This window comes from Aspergillus puulaauensis, chromosome 3 (genome assembly GCF_016861865.1).
Source record: "Aspergillus puulaauensis MK2 DNA, chromosome 3, nearly complete sequence".
In the NCBI taxonomy this organism is placed as follows: domain Eukaryota; kingdom Fungi; phylum Ascomycota; class Eurotiomycetes; order Eurotiales; family Aspergillaceae; genus Aspergillus; species Aspergillus puulaauensis.
This window is the reverse complement of record NC_054859.1, coordinates 805,891-831,095: the sequence shown is the minus strand read 5'-3', so window position 1 is coordinate 831,095 and position 25,205 is coordinate 805,891. Positions and strand designations below refer to the sequence as shown.

The 25,205-nt window shown below is 50.7% G+C and overlaps 13 protein-coding genes and 1 non-coding gene across 14 annotated transcripts; 8 read left to right on the top strand and 6 right to left on the bottom strand.

Annotated features, from left to right (window-relative positions):
- Positions 1-1,195: 1,195 nt before the first annotated feature.
- PRS5 (ribose phosphate diphosphokinase subunit PRS5) lies at positions 1,196-2,608 on the top strand (the record flags this gene model as incomplete). Its single annotated transcript, XM_041701426.1, has 3 exons — positions 1,196-2,125; positions 2,175-2,498; positions 2,552-2,608. 3 exons carry the CDS (start codon positions 1,196-1,198, stop codon positions 2,606-2,608), a joined length of 1,311 nt encoding a protein of 436 aa, XP_041554313.1.
- Positions 2,609-3,989: 1,381 nt separating this feature from the next.
- VMA6 (H(+)-transporting V0 sector ATPase subunit d) lies at positions 3,990-5,244 on the bottom strand (the record flags this gene model as incomplete). The annotated part of the gene is made up of 4 exons (XM_041701425.1): positions 3,990-4,073; positions 4,123-5,006; positions 5,068-5,156; positions 5,213-5,244. 4 exons carry the CDS (start codon positions 5,242-5,244, stop codon positions 3,990-3,992), a joined length of 1,089 nt encoding a protein of 362 aa, XP_041554312.1.
- Positions 5,245-5,562: 318 nt separating this feature from the next.
- On the top strand, positions 5,563-7,490 carry nop58 (RNA-processing protein NOP58; the record flags this gene model as incomplete). Its single annotated transcript, XM_041701424.1, has 3 exons — positions 5,563-5,687; positions 5,798-5,958; positions 6,028-7,490. 3 exons carry the CDS (start codon positions 5,563-5,565, stop codon positions 7,488-7,490), a joined length of 1,749 nt encoding a protein of 582 aa, XP_041554311.1.
- A 291-nt stretch (positions 7,491-7,781) lies between these two features.
- Positions 7,782-8,279, top strand: APUU_30341A (uncharacterized protein; the record flags this gene model as incomplete). The annotated part of the gene is made up of 1 exon (XM_041701423.1): positions 7,782-8,279. The coding sequence occupies one exon, from the start codon at positions 7,782-7,784 to the stop codon at positions 8,277-8,279; it is 498 nt and encodes a 165-aa protein (XP_041554310.1).
- A 290-nt stretch (positions 8,280-8,569) lies between these two features.
- On the top strand, positions 8,570-9,495 carry APUU_30340A (uncharacterized protein; the record flags this gene model as incomplete). The annotated part of the gene is made up of 3 exons (XM_041701422.1): positions 8,570-8,575; positions 8,633-8,791; positions 8,941-9,495. 3 exons carry the CDS (start codon positions 8,570-8,572, stop codon positions 9,493-9,495), a joined length of 720 nt encoding a protein of 239 aa, XP_041554309.1.
- Positions 9,496-9,780: 285 nt separating this feature from the next.
- On the bottom strand, positions 9,781-11,665 carry APUU_30339S (glycosyltransferase domain-containing protein; the record flags this gene model as incomplete). The annotated part of the gene is made up of 2 exons (XM_041701421.1): positions 9,781-11,394; positions 11,462-11,665. The coding sequence occupies 2 exons, from the start codon at positions 11,663-11,665 to the stop codon at positions 9,781-9,783; spliced, it is 1,818 nt and encodes a 605-aa protein (XP_041554308.1).
- Positions 11,666-12,566: 901 nt separating this feature from the next.
- On the bottom strand, positions 12,567-13,613 carry APUU_30338S (uncharacterized protein; the record flags this gene model as incomplete). The annotated part of the gene is made up of 1 exon (XM_041701420.1): positions 12,567-13,613. One exon carries the CDS (start codon positions 13,611-13,613, stop codon positions 12,567-12,569), a length of 1,047 nt encoding a protein of 348 aa, XP_041554307.1.
- A 462-nt stretch (positions 13,614-14,075) lies between these two features.
- APUU_30337S (slipin family protein) lies at positions 14,076-15,292 on the bottom strand (the record flags this gene model as incomplete). Its single annotated transcript, XM_041701419.1, has 4 exons — positions 14,076-14,321; positions 14,373-14,865; positions 14,916-15,030; positions 15,097-15,292. The coding sequence occupies 4 exons, from the start codon at positions 15,290-15,292 to the stop codon at positions 14,076-14,078; spliced, it is 1,050 nt and encodes a 349-aa protein (XP_041554306.1).
- Positions 15,293-15,951: 659 nt separating this feature from the next.
- APUU_30336S (uncharacterized protein) lies at positions 15,952-16,272 on the bottom strand (the record flags this gene model as incomplete). Its single annotated transcript, XM_041701417.1, has 1 exon — positions 15,952-16,272. One exon carries the CDS (start codon positions 16,270-16,272, stop codon positions 15,952-15,954), a length of 321 nt encoding a protein of 106 aa, XP_041554305.1.
- Positions 16,273-16,881: 609 nt separating this feature from the next.
- Positions 16,882-16,952, top strand: APUU_t30007A. Its single transcript has one exon. It is a non-coding gene; the product is annotated as a tRNA-Gly (tRNA).
- Positions 16,953-18,668: 1,716 nt separating this feature from the next.
- APUU_30335A (uncharacterized protein) lies at positions 18,669-19,517 on the top strand (the record flags this gene model as incomplete). Its single annotated transcript, XM_041701416.1, has 1 exon — positions 18,669-19,517. The coding sequence occupies one exon, from the start codon at positions 18,669-18,671 to the stop codon at positions 19,515-19,517; it is 849 nt and encodes a 282-aa protein (XP_041554304.1).
- A 202-nt stretch (positions 19,518-19,719) lies between these two features.
- APUU_30334S (oxidoreductase, short chain dehydrogenase/reductase family superfamily) lies at positions 19,720-20,600 on the bottom strand (the record flags this gene model as incomplete). Its single annotated transcript, XM_041701415.1, has 3 exons — positions 19,720-19,786; positions 19,844-19,940; positions 19,997-20,600. The coding sequence occupies 3 exons, from the start codon at positions 20,598-20,600 to the stop codon at positions 19,720-19,722; spliced, it is 768 nt and encodes a 255-aa protein (XP_041554303.1).
- Positions 20,601-21,830: 1,230 nt separating this feature from the next.
- Positions 21,831-23,267, top strand: APUU_30333A (uncharacterized protein; the record flags this gene model as incomplete). Its single annotated transcript, XM_041701414.1, has 3 exons — positions 21,831-21,964; positions 22,026-22,541; positions 22,601-23,267. The coding sequence occupies 3 exons, from the start codon at positions 21,831-21,833 to the stop codon at positions 23,265-23,267; spliced, it is 1,317 nt and encodes a 438-aa protein (XP_041554302.1).
- A 652-nt stretch (positions 23,268-23,919) lies between these two features.
- On the top strand, positions 23,920-25,032 carry APUU_30332A (uncharacterized protein; the record flags this gene model as incomplete). Its single annotated transcript, XM_041701413.1, has 1 exon — positions 23,920-25,032. One exon carries the CDS (start codon positions 23,920-23,922, stop codon positions 25,030-25,032), a length of 1,113 nt encoding a protein of 370 aa, XP_041554301.1.
- Between the last annotated feature and the right edge of the window lie 173 nt (positions 25,033-25,205).

The following is a 25,205-nucleotide window of genomic DNA, read 5'->3' as shown; positions in this document are numbered from 1 at the left end:
ACAATTGCCTCTCTGGACCGGACAAACCCAGCGTCTCACACTAACAAGTTACAGGATCACGCTCCAGTAAGTGAAAAGCCGCGAAATGACAAAACAATGCTGTGCATCTGCTATTTCATTTCCTCAACAACCGATCCGAAGGATAACTATGGTTGGATGCTCGGGTTTCCCAAATCTATCGGGGGGTCTTCCTGACTTGTGAGCGATTCACCCAGCCTAGCTCTGGCATGTCTGATCTTTGAGACAATGCTCTGGAGATTCTCAGCAGAATGGTGCCTTTACTGACAATAAATCTTACAGGGCTATTAGAACTGGCAATTGATACTGTATCTACCATTATCTGGCAGATTTAATACAACGCAAACTCCTTTCTTTGCCCTATCCCTAGCCGTGCAACGGTGGAGCCCGGACTTGAACTTGAGCCTGGACATGGAGCGATGAACGATACCGTTGGATTTCTCTGATACTTCCTTTTCTTTGGCACTGTTTCATTTCATCTCGAATCTGTTTTCCACTTTCAAGTACTTATTGGTCAATTGAGACTATGCTTTGGTGTAATCAGCAGCTCCCTAGCCCTTTCGTAACAGACAAAGCATCCACTGTTGAGTCTGAGAGAGACTATGGCTAACCGCATGCTGAATCAACGTTATGTCGTCGCTCTCCTCCGCTGTTCGTTCATGTCTTGTGCTTGCTAACCACCGGCCGGCTATTGCTTGGGCGTTCGTCATCTGCGGGGCCGTTGGAAGAAATCGCAGAAAACGAGGGGCCTTGTGCGCCGCTTTGTCCTGTTTGGGCAATCTGGGGCCTGAGGCGCCAACGGCAGAAAACCCGAACTGCAGGTTCCACTAGAGTCTTTTTTTTCCTTTTCTTCGATTACGGGCTCACACGACATCAAGATCCACTACTTCTCAATTCATGTCTCTGTCGTCCTGGACCTTGCAGTGTATTCACTACTCCGCGCCATGATCTAGCCACCTGTCTCTTCATGCTCAAGGACTTTTTGTTCCACACCTCGCTCGCCTCGTGCCTACCGAGCTAACGCTCCCGCATACCGGGCCCCTCCAGACCAACCCGCTTCTACGGATTTTCCTCGACTTTTCTCCGCCTCCGAATCGGCAACCCCCCAAACGCTCCTCGCGCCCTTCCCGCCCAGCTTCTCTAAAAGACTTCATTTCAGATCGACATCCTGGCAACGATGGTTCGAAATATCGTCGTCATTGGGGGCACGTCTCACCCTCAACTGACCCAGACGATTTGCGACATTCTCGGGATTCCTCCAGCCGACGTACTGCTGTCAAAGTTTTCTGTCGGTGAAACGAGAGTCGAGGTCAAAGAATCCGTGCGAGGGAAAGATGTATACATCCTTCAGTCCGGTGGCGGAAAGGTGAATGACCATCTCTTGGAATTGCTCATTACCATTTCGGCATGCAAAACGGCCTCCGCCCGAAGAGTCACCGCCGTTCTCCCGCTCTTCCCATATTCTCGCCAGAGTGACATTCCCTACAACAAATCGGGTGCCCCTCTAGTCAAATCATCTGTCGATGCAAATCAGGGAGGTTCTAATGGGTACACCTTTGAGAGTACACCTTCGACTCCCTATCCCGGGAAGCTTGAGACCGGAAACCCGCTCAGTGGTGTTAGCGTTGATAACCTACAAAAGAGTTTGGCAAAAGCTCAACTGGAGGATTCCAGCGGTAGCCCAGTGAAGAAACGCCAGGCAAACGGGATTACCCGCAGCGACACTCTTGATTCTCTGAAGTCAGACAGCAGCAAGTCCACACTTCCCAATGGCCTCGTGGATGACAGCCAAGACAAAATCAACAAATTCCAGCCCCGTCCCGGCTACAAACAATGGGTGGCTCAGGCTGGTACCCTCGTGGCTGACTTGCTTACCTGTGCTGGCGCGGACCACATCATCACGATGGACTTGCATGATCCCCAATATCAAGGGTTCTTTGACATCCCTGTAGACAATCTATACGGGCGCCCGCTTCTGAAGAACTACATTCTGCGGAACATTCCCAACTACAAGGAAGCCGTTGTTGTGAGTCCGGACGCCGGGGGAGCCAAACGAGCAACCGCCATCGCGGACTCAATGGGCATGGAATTTGCATTGATTCACAAGGTTTGTGTTTTCGACTTTTACCACGCCGCATTTTCCTAATGTTCTCTAGGAACGACGTCCCACACGAATTACGGACCGTCAGAATGCGACCATGATGCTGGTTGGCGATGTGAAAGATCGGACTGCGATCCTAATTGATGATCTCGCTGACACGTCGAACACCATTACTCGCGCTGCCAAACTCTTGAAGAAGGAAGGTGCAGCGCAAGTCTACGCCCTGGTGACACATGGAATTTTAAGCGGTGACGCTATTGACCGCATCAATGCCAGCGCTCTCGACAAGGTTGTTGTGACCAATAGCGTTACTCAAGCAGAGCACTTGCGCCGATGCCCCAAGCTGGAAGTCTTGGAAGTCGGTCATGTTTTCGCAGAGGTACGACAACCAACTAACTATTTCGTTGAGAAACTTTGACTCACATGTTCCAGGCCATTCGTCGAGTCCACCACGGAGAAAGTATTAGTGCTCTTTTCCAGTACGAATAACTGGCCTAATATTTATGTTTTCTTTTCTCTTATTGGGCCTTTGGCGAGAAAGATCCGATACGAAAATCATTTCAAAAAGTAGCACTGAGCTTAGCCATATACTGGATTCATTTTCTTTTTATTTTCCTTTTTTTCCTTTTTTTCCTTTTTTTCCTTTTTTATGACGCGATATACTCAAGACATTTGCAATTTTCCATGCCTCCATATGTGAATGACACAATATACACATCACATGCTTTCCATGCCGTGCGCATCAGCCAAACAACCCCTATAGGGTCATTTTGGGCTGTCTCATTCAGCTCAACATATCATTCGCATTTTGCATCTCACGACATTCAAAAAATAATGACTTCCAAACACCGTGATATTTTCTCCACAAAGCAAATCCAGGCAGCCGCCAGCGCAACCATGGGACATTCAAACGGCGGTCGTTACAGGTGGCGAACATACGTCCTGCCGGCATAGACTCGGGATCATGCGGCTCTTTCCAGCAGATCATGCACCGTTCTTCTCTCACGACGATGTCCTTTCTTCTGACACCAATGTATATAGCACTTCCATATTCTATCAATTGAACCCCGGTCGGTGCGTCAAGAATAGCAAAAAGATACATTTTCGAAATTGGATTCTAGAACGAACCTAAAGTCTTGTTTCTAAATATATTCCTCCATCTCGAAGATTCGGGCTGCGGTGGTTTCTTCGTCACTGATTAACCTAGTGTCAACCCGAGGAACCAAATTCTCTCTAGGCTGCAGAAGCTACAAATCCTCTAGTCCGATTGCGAACTCGCCACATTTACCTCGCAGCTGAAACACAGGGGCCGAGTTTGCATAGTACGTTAAGTTTAAGTTTATCACATTCCATCCATTTCACCACCACGCTCCGCTTTCGGATATACCACATTGATATCTAGTATCAGACACCACGTTTCGAGACATCCCTAGAGTTTCGGCCGGTAGAATTACGGCGATTCTTGATTCTTGGATTGTGAATACACCTAACTAGTCCTTGCGTGGTGCTAATACACAAGTACCAAGGGCTATACTGTACTGGTTAATATACTCTAGTTACGGGGCTCGAAAATGCCAATAGAGACAGAAGGTTACTTCCTTATCATCTATATTATAACACCACGGTGGTGTTATGTAGGTACTATGTCACACGAAGAAAATAACCCAAACGCCTAGATAAGAGATAACATATTTGGTCACGGATTGGCACGGGCACCTAAGTTATGCCGATGAATTGGTACGCTCGTAGAATTGGGTAATGTTTAACAAAAACAGGAAGACATGGAGGAGACGGATCGAACCCGCTGAAATCGCGTTCGGGAAGGTATCGAGACACGTGAATGGGGGGGGGGGGGGTGTGAGGAAGAAGCTTAGAAGACAGAGATGAAATTCCCAATCCTCTCCTTCTGGTTCTGAGCAATGCACTCCGAGATCCAGGTGACGTTTCGGATTTCCTGATAACATTAGCTGGGGGGATCTTTAGAACCGAATGGAGCTACTCACCTGTTCCTTCAGCCGCATCCAAGCATACACTATAGCAGGGGTAAACTGTCTAGTGAAAACAAGCTTGCTCAATTCCATCTCTTTTTGGTAGAACAGATCTTCCAAGCTCTTTCCATCAGAGCCACCCATGCCACCAAGGCCGCCTCCGCCTTGGGTAAGGCCCACGGCATCAAAGAACGCCTTGTAATCCGCAGATATACTCACGGCTAGCGATACGGCCTCAATATCATCGGCCCGAGAGAGCATCAATGAGCCCTCGGGGTACAGTTTACCGAACTCAGGGTACAACTTTCTCCGCTCGGGCTTGGAAAGCTCTGTGCCGAATGAGTTCAGTGTGATGTTGATGGCACGTCGATCTGCCTCGAATTGCAGAATCTCTGCCATGACCTCTTGCGTTGGCGTACCCTTGAAGTCTGGGTTTGTAGTGACGAATTTATAGAATTCTTCAAGGTAATTCTTGTAGAGCGTGTTGCGTACGATTTCGATGTTTAGCTCGTCCAGATCCTGGTGGCTCAGGCTGCCCTTGAAGAAGCCAGCCAATGGCGTTTCAATCAAGACCGAGTTATACAATTCTTCAATGTTCGTTGCAACGCATAGTACAGGCAAGGTCTCGAACCATCCAAGGGGGTGGCATCGCTCCAAAAGCTCCCGAGTATCACGCTCATGCAAGGTTCCGGTGATGAGAAGAGCGATGTTGTCGATCATGTATCCGTATGTCAGGAACTCTAGGAATTTTGCTGTAGACCCCGTGGCCTGCGCGAGGAGGTAGCGGAACTCGGCGACGAGCTTGTCGGTCATCTTGCCCGCAAGAGCAGAAGTGGAGGGGTTGGGGGGGAGAGCTCCGAGGAAGTCGCCATATGCAGGCGCCAGCTGTAGTTTGACATCTGGTTCCAAACATGAGTTAGACGGATAGGAAAAGATGGCAGGTAGACCAGGATAACGCACCATCGATAGTTTCGCATTGTGTCAGGTTCGAATAATGTTGCCCGGTGAGCAGGCTGTTCCGATATCCGCGAACAATCCCCTCGATGTAGCTGCAGTTCGTTAGCTAGCCGCCTCGCAACTGAGGTCCCAGAAAATGTCAGCATACCCGCTGTTAACGTTGAAGAACAGTCCCTCCATGGTGGGATGATGAATGGCAGATTTCCAGAACAGCTCTCCGCATCGACATCGGGAAGCTCCAGACATGCTGCTGTTCTTTGGCGTACGCCTTATGTAAGCTTCGCACCGCCTCGCACACACGAGCCACAATTTGCGGGTCACAGCCACCGTAGCGGTTTTTCTGCACTTTTTACTCTGGAGGTCAAAAAAAATCCCTCCAGCAGCACGCTCTTGGAGGTTCGAGTCCACGGTCGCCCACACTTCGCCCACCCCTCCCTCCCTCATTCTCCTGGTTGCCGTCCTTTATCTTTTCCAATCTGGGAGTCGTGACCGCACACCATGACGCTTTTTATCTTGACGGAAACAAGCGCGGGCTATGCCCTGCTCAAAGCTAAGGACAAGAAGCTTCTGAAGCGTGATGACATTGCTACTGAGGCTTCCACGGCAGAGGGTGTCTCTAATCTGTATGTTACTCCAATCGCTTTCCTGTGTCATGCTTGCACAGTCTACTTTGCATTTTCAATTCACCGACGAAAATTTTTCTGGTCGCGAAATGGTCTAACAAATGAGATAGGCTCAAGTTGAAGAGCTTTCAGAAGTTCGACAGCGCTACAGCTGCTCTCGAGGAAGTTGCTTCCCTCGTTGAAGGAAAGGTTACCCCTCGCCTTGCCAGCCTCCTCGATGAGATTAAGGATGAGAAGAAGGTCTCCCTGGCCGTTGCCGATGCCAAACTGGGTAAGTGTAGTCGCGAAAAGGAAAAAAAAAAAAGTATGCCAACAATGTAACTGACTTGGTGCTGTACAGGAAATGCCATCGGCAAACTTCCTGGTCTTGATATCTCATTGATTGCCGACTCCACGACCGCCGACATCTACCGCGCGATTCGTGAACATCTTCCCACACTGATTCCTGGCCTTCTTCCCCAGGACATGTCCACCATGTCCCTGGGTTTGTCCCACTCTCTCGCTAGACACAAGCTCAAGTTCTCTCCCGACAAGATTGATACTATGATTGTTCAGGCCATTGGTCTGTTGGATGACCTAGACAAGGAACTGAACAACTACGCTATGCGTGTGAAGGAATGGTACGGATGGCATTTCCCCGAACTTGCCAAGATCCTCAACGACAACATCGCCTACTCAAGGCTCGTCCTCAAGATGGGTATGCGATCCAGTTTTGAATCATCCGATCTCACAGAGATCCTCCCTGAAGAGATCGAGGCCGCCGTGAAGTCTGCGGCAGACAGGTCTATGGGTACCGAAATCAGCGAGGAAGATTTGGAGAACATCCAAGCCCTTGCCGAGCAGGTTATCGGCTTCTCCGACTACCGCTCGCAACTCGCCAGCTACATCACCGCGCGTATGAACGCCATTGCCCCCAACTTGACTGCTCTGGTTGGTGACCTTGTCGGTGCCCGCCTCATCGCCCACGCTGGTAGCTTGACCAACCTGTCCAAGAGTCCTGCCAGTACTCTCCAGATTCTTGGTGCCGAGAAGGCGCTCTTCCGTGCTCTGAAGACCAAGCACGACACACCCAAGTACGGTCTGATCTACCACGCCTCTCTGATTGGCCAAGCTACCGGAAAGAACAAGGGTAAGATGGCGAGAGTTCTGGCTGCCAAGGCCTCTCTCGGTCTCCGTGTCGATGCTCTGGCTGAATGGGATGACGATGTCGCTGAGGAGGACAAGTCTGCTCTCGGTACCGAGGCCCGGTTCAACCTAGAGAGGAAGCTGGCTGCCATGGAAGGCAAGCCGCTCAAGCCGCGTGGTGTGGCCATTGGTCCTAACGGCGCCACTGCTCAACCCGGCAAGTTCAACATCAGCGAGGCCCGGAAATACAACCCCGACGCCGATGCTGTGGATGAGGACGAGGCTACACCCGCTAAGAAGAAGCTCGTCCAGGAGGTTGAAGACGAGGAGATGGCTGATGCTGACTCTGATGAGGAGGCCGCCGTTAACGGTGCTGACTCCGACTCATCTGAAGAGGAATCAACCAAGAAGAGCAAGAAGAGCAAGAGCAAGGATTCAGAGATCGAGAAGTTAGCCGAGAAGGCCGGTCTGAGCGTCAAGCGGTACAAGCGGAAGCTCGAACGAGGCGAGATCCAGTTCGATGCGGCCGGAGCTCCCAGCTCAGTGAGCAAGAAGGATTTGAAGAAGGCTAAGAAGGATGCCAAGAAGGCGTCCAAGGGCGACGAGAAGAAGCGCAAGCGATCAGACGAGAACGAAGACGCGGACGGCAAGAAGAAGAAGAAGAAGAGGGACGACTAAGGGACATCTAAAAAAAAGTTTTACTATTTGAGACGGATCTCTTTTTTTTTTCTTCTGTATGATATCACACCATGTGGGTTGATTTTCCTGTGATTTATTCTCTTGGTCTTATTGCAATGTTTGGGTGGCATTAGGAGGGAGATTACTTTTTGGTCCCTCCCGGCGCATTGAAGGTGTCGTCAGTTTATCTTCCAAGTTAATACAAGTGTTGGACTTCAACTTTTCGGCTACTAAACCCAATCTACTTATCAGCTTGGTATTCCACCGTATCTATTCCTTTGTTATTTAAAGATGACCACCACCCTCCTCCCAAACACTCTCTACATATGCCTGTTCCTCCGCTCCGACCCTCCTCTCCCCGACGACTTCCATTGGGCCCTCTACCACCACAGCACAAACAGCGGAACGAAATACCACATCACCAACGAAGGCCGCGGCTGGATTGCCGGACACAGTTGCGAATCTCCATCGAGCATCCTCAAATCCTTCCTTCTAGTTGGCCTTATCCGCGTCGCAGGCCTGAACAACACCAACACCAACACAGATGACTTGAATCGTAAAATTGACAGCACCCTCCGTAGCCACGACGACAAACTCAACGACAAAGATGGCGTTACATGCCGTATCTGGCTTTTTGAGATGCTAAGCATTTTGTACTCGGAGGGCCTACTTACGGACGTTAAATGTGGAGGGGATATGAAGATGTTGGAAAGGGTGGTGAAACAGTGGGGGAATGGGTTTGCCGAGGGGGGTGCGAGGAATGTACAGCCCAGGCCTGTGGAAATTTAGATCTCATACAAGTATAGAATGAGTTTTATAGGTCGAGTCTCTATCTCTAAGGATACATATCTATGCATCTGGTATCTGAGAGGTACCTGCCCATTGTTATTGCAGAATACATATCACACCGCCTACCACACACAGGACCCATAGATCCAACCCAACCGTAATTCTGCCACCAAAATCTCTACATTTCCCCCTCCCACCGCCTAATTTTTCCCTCCTCTTCCCCTCACGAGTCACCACCATATCGACCTCTAATTTTGCTAATATCAAATATACAAACCTAATATCCAATCATGCGGGTACATCTCAATACCCCCCTCTTGTTTTCAGAGATAAACTAACACAATAACGCCCAGATAATAAACCCCCAAGACGCAACTCTAACAAACATCGAAGTCCTCTCCTACCTCTCATCCAACCCCCCACGGCGTCCCCCAAATGCGCCCCCAGGCGTGAACCAGAAACATTGGATCCCGAGCCCGGATCTCCGGGATCATAATACTGTTGTTAAGGAGGTATGTCTTTTTATTCCGATACTGCCCTACGTCTCTTCCACCTCAATTGGAGGGGGAGGGGGGGGAAGAACAGAGAGAGCAGACGAACTCTCAACTCTACTATATTGCATGGTACAGGTATCAATACTAACCACGGAACGTCGCGGTAGATACACAACTACGCCTCACGTCTCTCCCCCCATCTCCTCCGATACCCGCAGTACGCATCTTCAGACCTGAAAACGGGTACTGGGGAAACGCCATTAGACACTGCACTGCGGGAACTTATTACCCGGTTACGGCCCTATGGACTGACGAAGGGCGAGGTGCTTATGATTGTTAATTTGGGTGTGGGTGTTCCGCCTGGTGCGCCTGGTGCTGGTGGTGGTGAGGAAGAGGAGGCTCGCGAGGGAGAAGGAGAGGGGGAGGGGGAAGGGGATAGGATGGACGTTGATGGTCAGAATGGAGATGGGGAAGGGGGCGACGCTGCAGCCATGACTGAGAATGGGGTTGAGGAGGTGGAACAGGTGGCTAACGGCGATGGTGAGGCTGAAGGCGAGGCTGGGGAGGAGGGAGAAGAGGATGAGGAAGGTGAGACGGGTGACTATGGCGCTCTGGCGCTGATTGATACGGTGATTGAGGAACGGGAGCAGCGGCTGAGTGATGAGAACGTATTAGAGATCCTGGCGGTTATCCGGGAGACGCTGGGTGCTGCGACGACATAAAATGAACGGGTATATATTGGGAGATGCATGTGTATGATATCTTTTTTTGGTCATGTATATACTGGACTTGGCGTTAGAGGACACGGATAAAAAGTACAGAGCACTGATTCGATGATCAATTTACTGCTGCTGCAGCTATACGCATCGCTTGCATCTATTTGGTATCTTCGAGAGAAGGAAAAAGCGGCAAAAACATCGTGAACCGTACGCCAACCGTATAAAGAGAAACAGACCAACGCCAACGATATGAAAATCCGGTAAGACGCAAAAGTAGAGGATAAGAAACTAGAATTCTCTCCCTCTAATCAAACTGCCCCACTGGTTATAGACAGGCCCGCGAAATTCGCCGCCATCTTCTTCGCCGAATTTTCCAAAATCGTCGTCGAAAACGTCGCGCTCAAACCCGGTGCAAACCTCCGGATAGTCAATCCACTCACCCTTGTCTGTCCAGACACCTCCCACGCCGCCACGCATATCCCAGAAATTCTGGCCGAGGAGCGCGCTTTGGGCGGCATCGAATCCAGTATGGGAGCGCATATATTTGCGCAAAAGGGCACGAGCCCAGGGAAAGTACCACATTTTCGACCACCATGTGTCACGGACAATTCTTTTATCTTGCGCAGCCATGTGTACTAGAGCCGGAACCTTCGCAGAATGGACATTCGTCAATAGAGGGATATTGCTCCACGAGCGATTGCTTGGGAGTTTATCCATGGTTTCATTCCACGACGGGTTGATGTACTCGTTCTTGTTATATTTCGGCTGTTTGAATGGGTTGCCGAGCTTTTGATCAGATACATCCTCTGGAAGTAGAAGACGGCTTTCGCGGGGCACTCGGTGCTCCATCTGTGCGGTTGATGTTTTTGTGACATTGTTATATCCCAGCCATTCAACATCTCCTTTAGCATTGACCGTATCGAAGAATAGACGGGACTCAAAATCCACACCGATTCCATATTCGTACCGTTGGCCGGGTTCAAGGTGCGGGGGCACACCAGTCATGTTAGTAGCCTCAGAAATCCCAATCCATCGGTACATCAGCTCCCAGAAGCTGTTGGCAGTTCTCCGTCGTTCGAGCTCGCGCACATATTCTTGTCTGCCGTACATCCGCGTCAATTCCAGGTAATCCCCTTCGGTATCCCGGTGCTCCTCGACGAAGCGCAGAACATGCGCATAGATCAATTTTAGATCTGCTACTTGCCCAATAACCGCACCCGGCTTAAGCCATTTCGGTCGGGTCAAATGGCCCTCCGTATCCGTCTTCCACCCGTAACTATCCGGAGGTAGAGTAGACCCAGGGATACTGCGACAACCAGGATCCTCCGTCAGGTTGCCGAAGCACTGCTTGCTTGCGGAGAAAATCACACGCTGGGAGTACTTCTGCAAAGTTTCCACGCCATCCTTGCGGAACGGCCGGTCTACCGTCACCATGCCATACTTTTCGAGCAGCTTTGCGTTCATCTCGCGCAAGAGGTCTTGATATCGCTTAACGAGGACTTCCGGAGGAAGCTGGAAGAAGATGTCGAAGCCATCCACGATCAGGACTATATCGTTGTCCTGCAGACGTGGGGTATACGCCAAAAAGTTATATATGCCAGTGATTCTATCAACCATGTAGTCATGTCCTGCCGAGCCTGTCGGCAGTTCTCTACCGTAGCGGACTAACGTCGGCGGCGGGTAGTTCAAAATCATGGCCGACGTCAAAGTACGACATAGTCCGGGATTGCTCCGCGTCGCCGGCAGAACAAGGTGGAACGAAGAATTCTTCTTTTGTAAATCATCCAGGAAGGTATGATTACGCGTGTTGAATGACAGTCTCGGTGAAATGACTGTGGCGTCTTCGGGCTTCTCATGAAAAGGATGGTACGATGGGTACTGGAGCCAGTGGTTTACCTCCGGCTAGAGGGGTCAGTTTCTTTCTTTTTTTTTTTTTTTTATCGCAAGATTTATACGGTGGGAGGCTTACTTCGCTAGGGCCTCGCAGAAGAAGATACATCACAAGGAAACATGTTGCGACTGCCAGAGCCACCCGCGTCGGTCGCGGCCGCGGACGGGGGTTATAGCTCTGCTGCAGGAATTGGTTGGCGGATAATCGCCAGGAATTGTATTTCTCCTCCCAGGGACCAGCCAGAGAGGCATCCATGCCGCTGAGGAAGCCGCGAGAGGCCATCTCAACAACTGCAGTGGTTGCTGAGAGCAAGGGGGATCGTCGATTCAGCTGTGGGACAGGAACAGGAAAAAGTTTAGGATGAACATTCCGGCGCGAACGTGGTGACCGCAGGTAACGAGGGAAACTTTCTCCCGTGGGTACAGGATGGGCTGGGGCTTAAGAAGAAAGGGCGATGATCAACGAGAGTGCAAAAAGGCCATGTTGCAGAACGCAGAGTTGCAGTCGACTCAGACCGGGCGATGTGATGACGACAACTGCGATCGCCACGACCGGCGGACTCTGCAACAGCAACGGGTTTCAGGATCAGGCCAGACTCGCTAATTAAACTACGGATATCTCTGCAGATGGCTATGTACCTGCAAATTGCCCCAAACTGTGCTCTTCAATTGCTTCACGTCCTCTCCATCTGAATTCCCACGCAGCAGTCTCTCAATACTCAATGGCCCAAATAAGCTTACTCGTGTCATTGATAGCTCTCGGCCTATTTTTACTAGCGGTGGCCGCGTAATCAGACCCCAGCTCGTGTCGTTTCAGGTTGACAGCCCTACCCAGTGCCTCAATTGGTGGATTCGATGGGCTGGCCGTCACCGTGTAGCAGGACGATCTTTGGGTCCCTGTACCACGGCAGCCGAGGGCTTGGAAGTTGGGGTTCCTGTGCAGACGCCAAACACTGACTGCCGTCCGCCACATAATTGTTCGCGGTGTGGTTCCTGAACTCCACAGTTTTCATTGACAGCCGGTGTCTCTTGGACAACACCCACCCACGTCTCACATCTATATCAAGCTCGCTCATTAAAGATTGGTAGCTACTAAGACAATGCCAGTAAAGACACCGCATATGCCATGGTATATAAAAAGAGACCCATCCAAACTCCATGTACATAGTACCAGCAAACACAAGTCACTCCAAGTAGATCTCCTCCCGCAACCGCTGCAGGTTACGGAAAATCCCACCCCCAGGCCCCTCACTCACCTGTCTCTGATGGCCTCTTATAGAAGGATAACCCCCCTGGGCTGGCTGCTCGGGCTGCGCGGCCGCCTCAACAACCCTCTTCCGCTCCTCAACCGTCTTCATAAGCCCCTCCACAAATCGCGTCCTCGCCTTCTCCTCCGCCGTCCCCCTCCACACCATCGCCAGCGTCCGCACGGCCTCAGCCCTGCGCATCGCAGCCTCAACCCCGCCCTCGCCGTCCAAAAGCTCCGTAATCTCTCCGCGCAACTTCTTCGCAACCTCTTGCCCCTTCTCCTCGCGACCGTGACTATCGGTGCCTGGCTCCGGCGCTGAGACAGATATGAACGACGACGTAATCGAGGTCTCCGACGGCGGGAGCGGCCACTCCATTGCGTCGCCGAAGGTCTGCACGACCTCTTCCAGGCGGGCGCGTACCTGATTCAGTGTCCGGAGGTTTGTGATGTAGGCTGGTTCGTCCTTCTTCTTCTCCTCTTCTTCACCTTTCTTTTCGGCCTCGTTCTGTTGTTCTTGTAGTTCTTGCTCTCCTCCTTGTTCTTCTCCTGCGTCCGTAGACGCAGACGGCTTGGTCTCCGCTTTAGTCGTAAACTTCCCAATTTCCTCCGCTAGACCCTCCGTGACCAGGTCGGAGAGTGTAATTGTCTCGCCGCGGAGAACTTCAACCTCATAGGCGAGCCGGTTGCCGCTGCGTAGGATTTCATCGGTGAGTGATGTAAGATTCGTTGAATGGCGGACATTCTGGGCGTTTGTCTGGGAGAGGAGGGATTGAACGCGGGAGGAGAGCTCGGTGAGGTTCACGGGGCGAGTGGATTGTGGCTGTGACTGTGATTGCGATTGTGAGGACTGGAGAGACAGTGGCGGGAGGGCATCGTTGAGGAAGTCGACGGGGTCGAAGGACGGGTCTGTGTAATCAGGGTTCGGTGGGTTTGCCGTGGATGCGGATGGCGGCGCGAGAGTGGGTGTTTTTGAGGGGGCCATTGGGATCGTGTCTCTGGGCTTATGGAGGGTTGATGGTCTCTATCGTGAGTTGGCACCTCAGAGCAGTAAATGTCCAGGCGGGCCCCGAGTGATTGCTGTGCCTGGGCTACTGTATATTTGGGGTCTCCACACTGGCCTCGAGCATAGACTCACCGCCCGCCTTGATGACATTTGCTGTCTCGATGTATGAGTTCATTTATCATTATTTATCTTTATTTATCTTTATTTTACTATTACTGTTAAGAATTGGTTCCTCAAGAGCAGGTGCATTGGCTACGGAGAATGCGGTGGAGTTCATGAAAACAATCGTATTCAATTAATACACATCACGTCAAAAGAAGGCGGGTATCGTAGTTCAACCAAAAACAAAAAAGACAGGATATCATGGGCCCAACATATTAAAGGCGTTCCAAATTATTACCGTTATTCATACCCACCTATACAAGCGCCGGGACGTCGCATTTAGATGTCCTCCACCACGCGGGCATTGATCGCGTGCTGGAATCCATCTTGGAACCCATCATTTTGTTGTGGGGCATGACGGCTTGGCCCTTCGCCGGCGTTGTCGGCAGTCGCCAGTTGCTGTTGCACAGTTTGGTTTGTCGCGGGGAGGAAGATGACCTTGCTGTTCGCCGTCTTGGCCATGGCTTGCATCGCCTCGAGGTATCGGATCTGCATGGCAGGAGCAGAAGAAAGAATATCGGCAGCCTGGGACACAGTTAGATTCCGTCTGGAGAACTCGGGGGTTAGGTGACATACCTGGCGCATAAGCTTGGCAGCTTCGACTTCGGCACGAGCAGCAATAACCTTACTCTCACCAATACGCTTGGACTGGGCGGCCATGGACAGGGAGTCCTGGAGGTCATCGCTGAAAATGATGTCCTTGATAAGCATGGACTCGACATTGACACCCCAGCCTACAGCCACTTCCTCGATGATTTCAGATGTCGACTGGGCGATCTCCTCACGACGTTCAATCACATCCTGGAGGACGCGCGCACCGATGACATGGCGCAGCGTAGTCTGGGTACGCTCCACGAGCGCCTGGCGAATGTTGGAAATACCGAATGCGGACTTGTGGGGGGAGACGACTTGGTAGTAGATGACGGAGGTCAAATTCAGAGACACGTTGTCCTTGGTCATACAGATCTGGCGAGGCACTTCGACAATCTGGATCTTCACGTCGATTGTGACGAGTCGTTCACTCAGAGGGTTAACCTTGACAAGACCAGGGTCCACGGCGCGTTCAAATCTGGGAAGAAGTTAGCCACTCATCCTAGTTCCAACATCAGATACACGTACCGGCCGAATCGCGTCACCAAACCGACTTCACCTTGCTGGACGGGTCTGTAGGGGTTCGGGCAAGGGCAGCAGGGGACAATTCCCAAGCCTCCGACACATTCTCCGATGGTGTGCTCTATCAAAATGGAACGCCTGGTCAGCTACTGAGCAACGGGTTCCTTTTCCCCGGGGGTCGACATACTAAACGACGCGTACCACCCGTGCGCTTCAGGGCTGCTGTCGTCGTGCTGGATCACCGAAGCGTATTTTGGCTGCAAATCAGACAAGCGCGGGGGCTGAACATCGACAAGGGGATGGTCGGGGCTGCTGCGATGCGGGTGAGCAGGAGCTTTGCCATTGACGCCAGAGGGAGCGCCAGTGCTTTGTTCGGCGGACATCTTGAAGGTGCGACTCGTTGCAGATAAATAATTTGAGTTATTTTGCGGTTGATGAAGGTCCACGATATACTTGTGAGTAAACTAGTATTCGTAAAACCAAAGCTAGGATGACAAAAAGCAAGGGCGACGCTGGGATTTAAGTAGGCGACTCCGCAGCTTGGTTCTTGGATGGATGACCACGGTCGGGAAACACGGCGCATGGATTGGGGGGGCTTGTCTGCGGCAATCCGTTCCCTGGGCAGTGCACTAATCTGCGGAGACGCCCAGGGCAGCTCCAGATTGGACCTGCCATCGAAACGGCCTCCGCCCCCAAGGCTGAGCCCAGAGTGGACCGATGTTCCTTCGTTGGCTCAGTCGTTGTTGCTGACAGGCGATTCGTCGAGCAGCTTAACCCAAGGTCTTGCTGACTTTTTAATCTTGGCCATCGTTTGCGCCGTGAGCGTATCGGGCTTCTGACCTTCTGACATCATTCGGGATTCTGGAAGCCCAAGCACAGCCGCTACCACGTTCCAAGTAGTCCAACCATGTTGGAGACTTGCAGATGTCATGTGAGCCTGCAGAACTCAATTCATCGTCTGTCGTACAAGTTGGCAACCTGTCAGGCTGTCAATGTGCTGTCTGTGGCACAGTGCATTTCCGCCTTCCTGCTTTCTCGACAATTATAGTGCTATTGATGTTATCTGCTGGCGAGTGCATCCGTCTTCCAAGGAGACAGATGTCAAAGTTTCAGTTAGCGCCAAGCCCCATATATCTGCGCCCTGGAGTTGCTGGGCGACGGGCGCAATGGGGCTGTGCTCCACCATTGGATTCGACCAAGGTTCCTTGAGATGATCTCGTATCACCAGATTGGTGATTCGGCACTCTTCCGGGCCTGGGCAAAGAGCTGCATGTGGCCATGCACCGATGACGACGTGGATATTCCTGAATAATGCTTTTGTTGCGCCGGTCTTTTTATCCGACGGTAAAAGGGCATAACCCATGGGTGCATGGAGTGGTTCATCAGATGGGACCCAAGAACTCCGTACTTTGGGTTCTTTCCAGGGCAGACATATGGGGATATTCGCTGCGCAGGTGCACGGATTGGTGTATCCGGATGTCTTAACTCGCTGTTTGAGCTCCTGGTTGGGCTTCACGATGTGCTCCCAGTCATCTATGCATATGGTCCAATCATAAGCTTCTCTTGTTTGACTATTTTTGAGATGCGGTGTGTGTTCTTCTTGGGTGGAAATTGCATATCAACCATGCAGATGTTGGGTTAGCGTAAGACCATATTTCTCGGTGATGTGAGCATTATTTATTTGAACATTGGGCACGTAGGCCGGCCACGACCTTGATATATATATCGATCAACAGAAGCCCGGAAAGCTTTTTTATGTTAAGGTGGCGCATTGCAGAAAACCCTTGGTTATCGAGACTAGACACATGTGCTCAGCTGAGCTGACATAGTTCATTGCCAACACCTTCAAAATATTTACCTTATCTACTTTGTCGTATCCACAAAGTTCACAATTGAACGAGAGGATACCTGGATGCCACCGATTGATTTGAAGGCTCATATAGTCAACTTAATTAAAGTTCTTCAACAATCAGCATCATTGGTCTAGTGGTAGAATTCATCGTTGCCATCGATGAGGCCCGTGTTCGATTCACGGATGATGCACTTTGTTTTCTTGTTTTTTTCTTTCAATTTTTTGGACAAACCAGTAGCAAACCCCCGCCATGGACCGCAACTTCCCCTTTGCTGGGATCTCCCTCATGCCTTCCTTGTGATGGTTGTCGGTCATCCCAAGGCAAGAACGACCAGCATAGGGAAAGTGCGACGCATGTACCACCCGCCCGCCGCTCCTTCCTGAAAACAAGTATGAAACCACAGTAGCTTCCTTTTCTGATGTCCGATTTTAGGCGTCTTCTCATCAAAGTGCATTATTTACAGAATGCCAAGTTATATCCTAGCTCAATTATCCTCCTGTGCGGAGTAGGTATACCTACTTATACCCGGGAAGTGTACAATGCTTAGGTCGTTGATGGCCCTTTCTCAACCTGGACTATCCTCCATCGCGCCTTCCTCGACACTGGCTCGCAGTTTTAAGGCAATTGCGATGGTCTAGGGTTCGTTTGTTCCTGCCCAGCTTGGTAACACTAGCACTGCGCCAATGCGCCTGCCTATTACAATGATACTCAATGAGGGAAGGTGCAATGGAGCATGAACTCGATCGCTCCTTCCTTATTATTCAGCAATTAAGTGGCAAAATCATGTTTTCCTAGATCCATATGGAAGGCGCGATGGTGGTTTATAATAATATGAACCATTGCGAGTTTGGACGTCTGAAAAGACATGGTCATATTCAGGTAGCAGATTGGCAGCCAGCTGGGGTATGCACTCTTTAGCTTATTCAGGTATGACTATTTCCGATATTATACCCCGTATGCAACCTATAAATACTCACCACCCCTGTTGGTCGAGCTACCATACATTTTATCATGACTGACATGCCAGGAGAGCCTCTTGATGTTGTCGTTGCCGTGATCGGCGACCGGGAGGTCGGCCACGGATTCATTACGGAGTACACCCTCGATGTCGGACTAAAGACAAAAAAAGAAAGAAAGAAAGAAAGAAAGGAAGAAACTGATAAAGCAAATGGCATATGCCCACTAGATTGGACGCTAAATGGATTTCAATTTGCAAAATCCCCGCCTGCTCGTGATAAGGATGTAGGGATTCGGGAGCCGACTCCTGAGGATAAAGTTTCCCTCCATCTGTCCTCCATGGACCAGACTCGGGGTTCCGGGGGGATCATTACTCTGGAGACTCGTATATTTCCCCTAGCTGCTGATCCGGCTGGCCTGACACGCCATCTCAAGCATTATTGGCGTACTTGACACTCCGGGACCGAATCGATGTCCACACTCATTATCCACTCCGAGCACACCACAAGGTCTGACTGTTGGAACCGGCCCCTCCCCTGCCTTTTCTGGATTATGATCAACTGTTTACAGGGTGAAAAGCTCAATCAGTTACACGAAACAGGGTCTTCGGGATGATAACAGGGGTGTAGTGTGAATGCCCTATCAAGTATTCCGCTGGGGACTATACTGGGTGCTGAACCATGCGCTTGAACCGGACTGGCAGTCGCGGCTGGCTTCCTGCACTGTACATAGGGTATAGAACACTAATTTCCCCTGGGCGGCTCATAGAACAATCACTTGTGGAGATGGGGGGGCCTCGAACCATTACGCGGCCGCCGAGAGCGCGGCTGCACAGCCTATTACTCCTGAAGTCCTGAGCCCTCATCTTTGCGCTCTGCCAAAAGCCAACTCCAACAAGCTTCATCTGAGACACTCGTCGCACGAACAAGGCATATACTACTCATAGCCCATGGCAATGGCGTTCAGATCAACATCCACACCGAGGATCTCTCGATCCTTCAGCATCGCCGTTCTATTCATCTTCTTCATCGTCTACTTTACCATTCGCGTGCCGCGAGTCGTAAACTCCCACCTCCACGACATCTCCTACGAGCCATACTTCCAGCGGCAATTCCAGGCCTACGTCCTCACCGCATCATGTGGCCGATATACCAGTGATGCAGCGACCCAATTCGACTCCGACACCCTCACCCTCGTCCCCAACCGTTTCGATATACCCGAGTGTGATGCCGTGACCAACAACCAACTGCGCCTCAAGCCCCCCGCCTCTCTCGTCGCCGAAGCAGAAGAAGAGGAGAAAAAAACGGGACGCACGAGCCACAGCGCCGCAACAAAGGACAGCCTATACCGCGAGAAATATGCACAAGTCCTCGACGCATGCGCAGCGGGATCGAAAGCCAAATGCCTCATTCTTGAAGACGATGTTGTCTTCCTGCATAACCCGGAGCGCACGCGCGAGGTCTTAATCGAGAACACGATACCGCTGTTTAATGACGGGGAGAACGATGCGTTTGACTGCACGAAAAGAGGCTTTGGGTGGTTTCCGAGTACGCATACGGGGATGGGCAGCCAGTGTCGGGTTTATAGCAAGCTTTCGGCCAAGTGTATGAGCTCGTGTTTGAGGGGGCGTGCGGGGGTTACGGGGCATGCTGGCTCTGGTGACCCGGGCGCTGCATCACATTTTGATATTGGGCTGGCGAACTGTCAGATTAAGTGCGGATTGAGGCAGAAGAGATTCTTGTTGGTGGTTCATGGAGGGTTAGGGTCGACCATGGAGCGGCCTGAGATTGACGCTTGAATTCTATTGTATGTATAGTTGGATTTCAACGATTAATAATTGTATATAATTAGTATAATAATGAATACTTCAATAGCAGCGGGGAAGTCGACGAATCAATAATTCATTATGGAACTGCCATGGGAAAAGCTGCAGATAATTGCGGATCACCAAGTGCTTGTTCATGTCTTCACCCTGGCTCAGTGGCTACCCATTAAAGTAATTACCATGGTAGTTGCAGAGGGGTAGGTAGGTTTGCACCCAAGACAGGCTCCGCGGTTCCAATGTCCCTGCAAAGGTCAGTAAGATAGTCCCAAGTCTCTCGTATAGTGCTAAATAAGACTTACCCAGGACCCCGCGGTGCCCAGTACTGCCCAGTCTTGCTAATATCAAAGTCATCAACAAAAGCTGCAAGTGATTTTGCTGCCTCATCCGGAGTGACAGCTAGAGGGATACCTTGTCAGCAGAGTCATAGATGAAGAAAGTTACAACAAACTCACCTCCACCAGCATCCCAATACTTATCAAACCCCACGCCCTTCGTCATCTCCGTCCGCATGAACCCCGGATGGACCAGACCCACGGCAACGCCGCTAGGTTTCAGATCTAGACTCAGTAACTTCCCCACCATATTGAGGGCCGTCTTGCTAGCGTGATGGCCATAGTTGCCGCCGCCCTCCGTCTCATGACGGAGCGTGATGCTGCCACTTTCGCTGCTCACGAGAATAACCTTGCTACCTTCACCGAGAAATCCAGATTTGGCCAGCTTCTGGACTACGAAGACCGGGGCGATTGCAGACGTAGTGTACATCTGTACTTGCTTGTCCCAGTCTGGGGTGTCGAAGGTTTCGAGGCCGAAGTACCCCGCTGAGATAACGACGGTTGCGAGCTTTGTTGAAGAGGGGAGTTGCGAGACTAGTTTGTCGCCGACGTCTGGCTTTGTAAGGTCGATATTCTGGAGCCAGGAAACTTGGGCTTGAGAGCCGGGCTTCTTGTCGGATCGGGTTGTTGCAAAGACATGCAGGGAGGGGTTGGAGGCGTATAGAGCGCGGAGTGAGGCGCCTAGCCCTCTTGTGGCTCCAATGATGAGGATGTTTTTGCTCATTCTGAATATGTTGTTATATATGTGAGGAAAATCGTTGAATTGGAAAGTCTGTTCAAGCCGAGATCATAAATAATGTAGACAGCTTGACGCAACCCCTCGTGTAAATGACGTAACCATCACAGTTCCAAGGTGAAGCTGAGCGAGTTCTTTTCACATCAACTGCCGAAAAAACAAAACTAATATCATGTTTTTAGGTATACGAAAGGAGACTTGTGAAATTACAATGATTCTCATGCTAGTTTCGGGTTTCAATTACGCTGCCTCAGTGGGCATGCCTGATTAGGCGGCCATTTAGTCCTTCTCAGATTGCCATTGTATCTCACACGATCTAAGCGGCTTTACACAGGCGATGGGGAACTTGCGAGTTGGTCGCATGGCTAGAATGCTATGAACTTGCGTAGGGCACCCGAATCCCAAGAGTTACAGCCACAATCGAGGTTGCTGCTCGTCCTCGTCATGGTCGTGAAAAGGCTAGTGACGACCTGTCATTTCACATTCGTATCCAGTATCGAGAAAAGCGAGGCCGCTGGCTTTCATTTGGCGAGCACGGTACGACCGAAATATTCGTGTCAAAGTTTTGTGATGAGTACGAGGTCGATTTGAAGTGGATGTTGTTTACTCCAGGGCTCGCCAGCAAGACTAGAGATGCGGCGAGTAAGAGCTACACTGGGGCCGGCCTGACAGCTTTTCCATGAAAATGTATTCTGAGCCAACGGGATTTTTATCATCGCCTGAATGAGCATGTACACGGGTGCGCCGGCGAAATAGGATATATATAGGAGTCGCAGAAGGCTGTGTCCATGGTACGGACCGATGCGGCCTGCGGCTTATCATGGTACCGGATTGCTGGTCAGGGACAGAGTCAAAAGTTCAAAACATTAATGGCGACAACTGGGGTGGTGCAAATGTGGATTTGCCATTGTAGATTGGTGGGCCTGATCACAGCGTCGACATTTGACAATCGACCAAGACAAGCATGAAACGAGGAGGGGATCGACGACCAGGGACAGACGATATCAGAGACAACGCTAGTCCCGGTTGGGTCTAGCCCGACATAACAGGCCCGCGCTAGGCGGTCGGTCGACAGCGGCAGATGAAGGGGGCCAGCATGACGAAAACAGGATTCTGAAGCGCCGAGTGCATCCCAGCCCTTCGTTCTGGACGCTTAAATCCATTTCCCAGTGCTTGCGAAGCTGGGGTGGCTGTCCCCATGTCGGTTTATACTTGATAATGAGTTCTCTTCTGCACCTGATATCCTCCCATGTGAAAAGAGCCCGCGCTTCCGGCCTGAGGAAGCAGACAGACCCCGATAAGCGTGCCACCTTCAGGCATAGGGTGTTTCCGTCTTCTTCCTCGTTGTCCGTGTATGTTACTCCCGGTCGTGCATCTGGGCCTGCTGCTTATCTGTGCTAATAATCATTCTAGTGTCGCGAAAGTTAAGAACCCAATACCCACCTCGACGCCATGGGATCTCCTTCCGGTAGAGCTTCAGATTATAATATTCGCACACTGCGGGATCGCGGATCTTCTCACGCTGAAGTTGGTTTGCAAAGCCTTCAATCAAGTACTCAGTACGCATGAACAATTGATTGCGCGGCAATACCTCCGCCAGCGCCGACACGGGACTCTCCCGGCCCCGCTAGACGATCAAAGAATATATACCTGGAAACCGGAGGACGATGTAGTCCTCTTGTCGGACCTTTTCCCGCCAACAATGAGTGCAAAGGGTGGTCAACTGTGTACCTTCCGCTATTTATCTAGTTTTCACCGGCGGGAGAAGCTCTGTTCAAGACTGTGCTATTACCTTGCAGACCGGATCGTGAAACGATTTGCTGATGTCGAGTCGACGTTTATGAAAACCTCGTTCCCTTCGAGAACCAAACGTGCGGAATTTATAAGGAAGGCAATCGTGAGGGTCTGGTCTTATCTTTCACCACTCATGTAAGTTCACGTTGTTATTATGCTCCACCTGAAAATGCTAATGTTGATTGATTTGCTAGGTACTATACCTTATACTTCCTCGAGTCGTATGCAGATGCCAGACGCGAGCAGACCAACATCCTTTTGCGCGCCTTCGAGGCTGGAAGACTACCTGTCCCAATACCGCCAGATGTCCGCAAGAATATGTACCTGGAATTACAAAGAAAGATCATCCAAACACCCCCATTCACAGACACATCTACACTCATATCGACCAATCATTGTATGCGGCTCCTGGTCTTGTGGTTGCGGGACACCGTACCTCCGGACGAACCGAATATCTCAGACGACAGTTGGATTGGCTCACTGCTGACTGTGTCACCTTTCCAACGTATCGTGGAATATTTCTCGGCGGAAATAGGAGACGGTGGCAATCAGCGAGTGCAGCGCAGGGTCTTTATGCGCAACTTCCACAACGATATCACGTTGACTGAAAATGATGAAATGAACTCGCGGGTGTTCGAGAGCGCACCTAACGTGCACCTTCATCGCTCGGTCCAGGATGTCTGGTTTGATGTGGCTGCAGCCGAATTGGAATCGCGAAGAGCAATCAACCACAAGAAAGAACGCGTGATGCTTCACCCTCAAGTGCCTTTCCTATTCGGTTGTCCCGATTGCAAGCCTGGACTATCCGATGGATGGTATACTCTGCAAAATTCGGATGTCACGGTTCCTGATGGAAATTAGTCTTCTGATTTTGCCTTGTTCTCTTGTATTTTTTCTTTTGGGCATTATATCTCCCATGGGCTGCGGCGTTTTTTTAAAAGAACTTGGACCTCGGATGTGCAGTTATTTTATGCATTGCGATCGGCGCATTGTTTTCCCTGGGGGTTTGGGCTTTTTGTATTTCCATCATGGCGAATGCTATTTGCATATAACATAGCACAGGTCTCATTGTCAACTATGATTTTAACTATTAGGGCGCTCAATCACCTACCCCTACTATTGGCTGATCGGCGGTGGCACCGTCACCTTTGGCACCAAACTTTTGGACGTCTAGAACGTGGGAATATCTTTATTATTCGTATGTAAGCTTTCAATGGGTTCGTTCACCTAGCTGTAGTAGAGTAACCCTAAGCCCTGATAACAGCCTTTCTTGGCACGTGGTACCTGTGTTTGTTTGGTTTGTTTTAGGTCGCGTCTCTTGAGCCAAATCCAGTCGATCCAAGAGAACATAAAACAGAGATTGTCATCTATTGGCCGGGCTTGAGACTGGAAAATAGAGCAGACGAATGGTATCGACATGTGATTTTTCACAATTGTACTCTTTTTTACTTAAGGAAGAAAGGGACACAGTAACCCGAGAACCAGCAATCCATACATAACCAAAGCCATTACGATGGCAAGCCCACACCATCTACTGAACACCTCATGGACGTCACATCGTCTCTCACCCCTCCACCATGGACTCGAGCATGATGCTCTCCTCAACAACCCAGTCGCGCTAGAAACTTACGCCACCCGTCTTAGAGACCACCTCACCAACTCTCTCGCGGACGCGCAAGGCTGGCGCGCCGCGGAGGACGACCCAACAACAGCCCTATCAGCCATTGGCGCACTCCAATATTGCACATGGGAGCCCATATCAACCCTCTCTTTCTTGAGCTCGCAGGGTGTCCATGAAGATGAGCCTCAGGACCAGGACCGGGAACCAGCTGGGCTTCTCATAACGCTCTCTTACGAAACAATCACGTACAGAGCGGCCCTTCTAGCGCCGCCTGGCGTGCGACCACAATCACAGAAAAAGGCGCGTAAGAGAGGTCGTCCCTCGAAAGTATCATCGTCATCATCATCAACATGCCTCCCGTTGCTTCTCACGCGCCTCCCCAAATCCCTACGGGAGAGTTTCATCGCGTTCTTGTCTTCTAATTTCGACACTTATGTTTCTTCTCTACGGATTTCATCCGCTGGGCTATGCGATGTTTTAGAGAGTTATGTCTCAAGCGTGACCTCTTCGACCACAAGCTCTAGTGCGAGCGTGGAAGATATCATTCGGGAAATGCACCTAGCTCTCTCATTTGCACCGCCTATTGCGCCCTCATTGAAGGTGCTAAATGTTAGTATACCGCGCGAAACGCTTACGAGTTTTCTACGGACGTCGGACTCTTCGATTGGCTCCAGTGGCAGGGCGGGAATGGGGAGTTCTGTGCTGTCTGGTCTCTCTGAGTACTTACAGAAACATCTTGCTTTGGAGCTTGGACTGCCGTTGCCGTTTCCGACGAGTGGAGCTGGTGGAAGTGGTTCCTTAGTCGGGGGTTATATACGGTTGACGAAGGTTGCTTGTGCCGGGTTTGTTGTTACAGGGGAGGGGAGGTTGAAAGTCGTTGCGAAGGTTGGAGAGGGAAGCGAGGATGGGAAAAGCATGGGCGCGTTGAGGGCCGGGGAGGCGTTGGTGAAGGCTATTTTAGAGAGGGCTGGATCGGGGTTTGATAGAGAGGAAGAACAGGATTGATTGATTGATTATATAGATACCAATTTGTAAGGAACGACGGGCACATTGCTTTTGTTTTGCAATATGATTGATATATTAAGGCAACATCAGTAAGATAGTACTCCGGCCTATGCATTTTGTCTTCATGTTGATAATGTAAGTATGTGCATATCGTGAGCCATGGGCGGCCATGA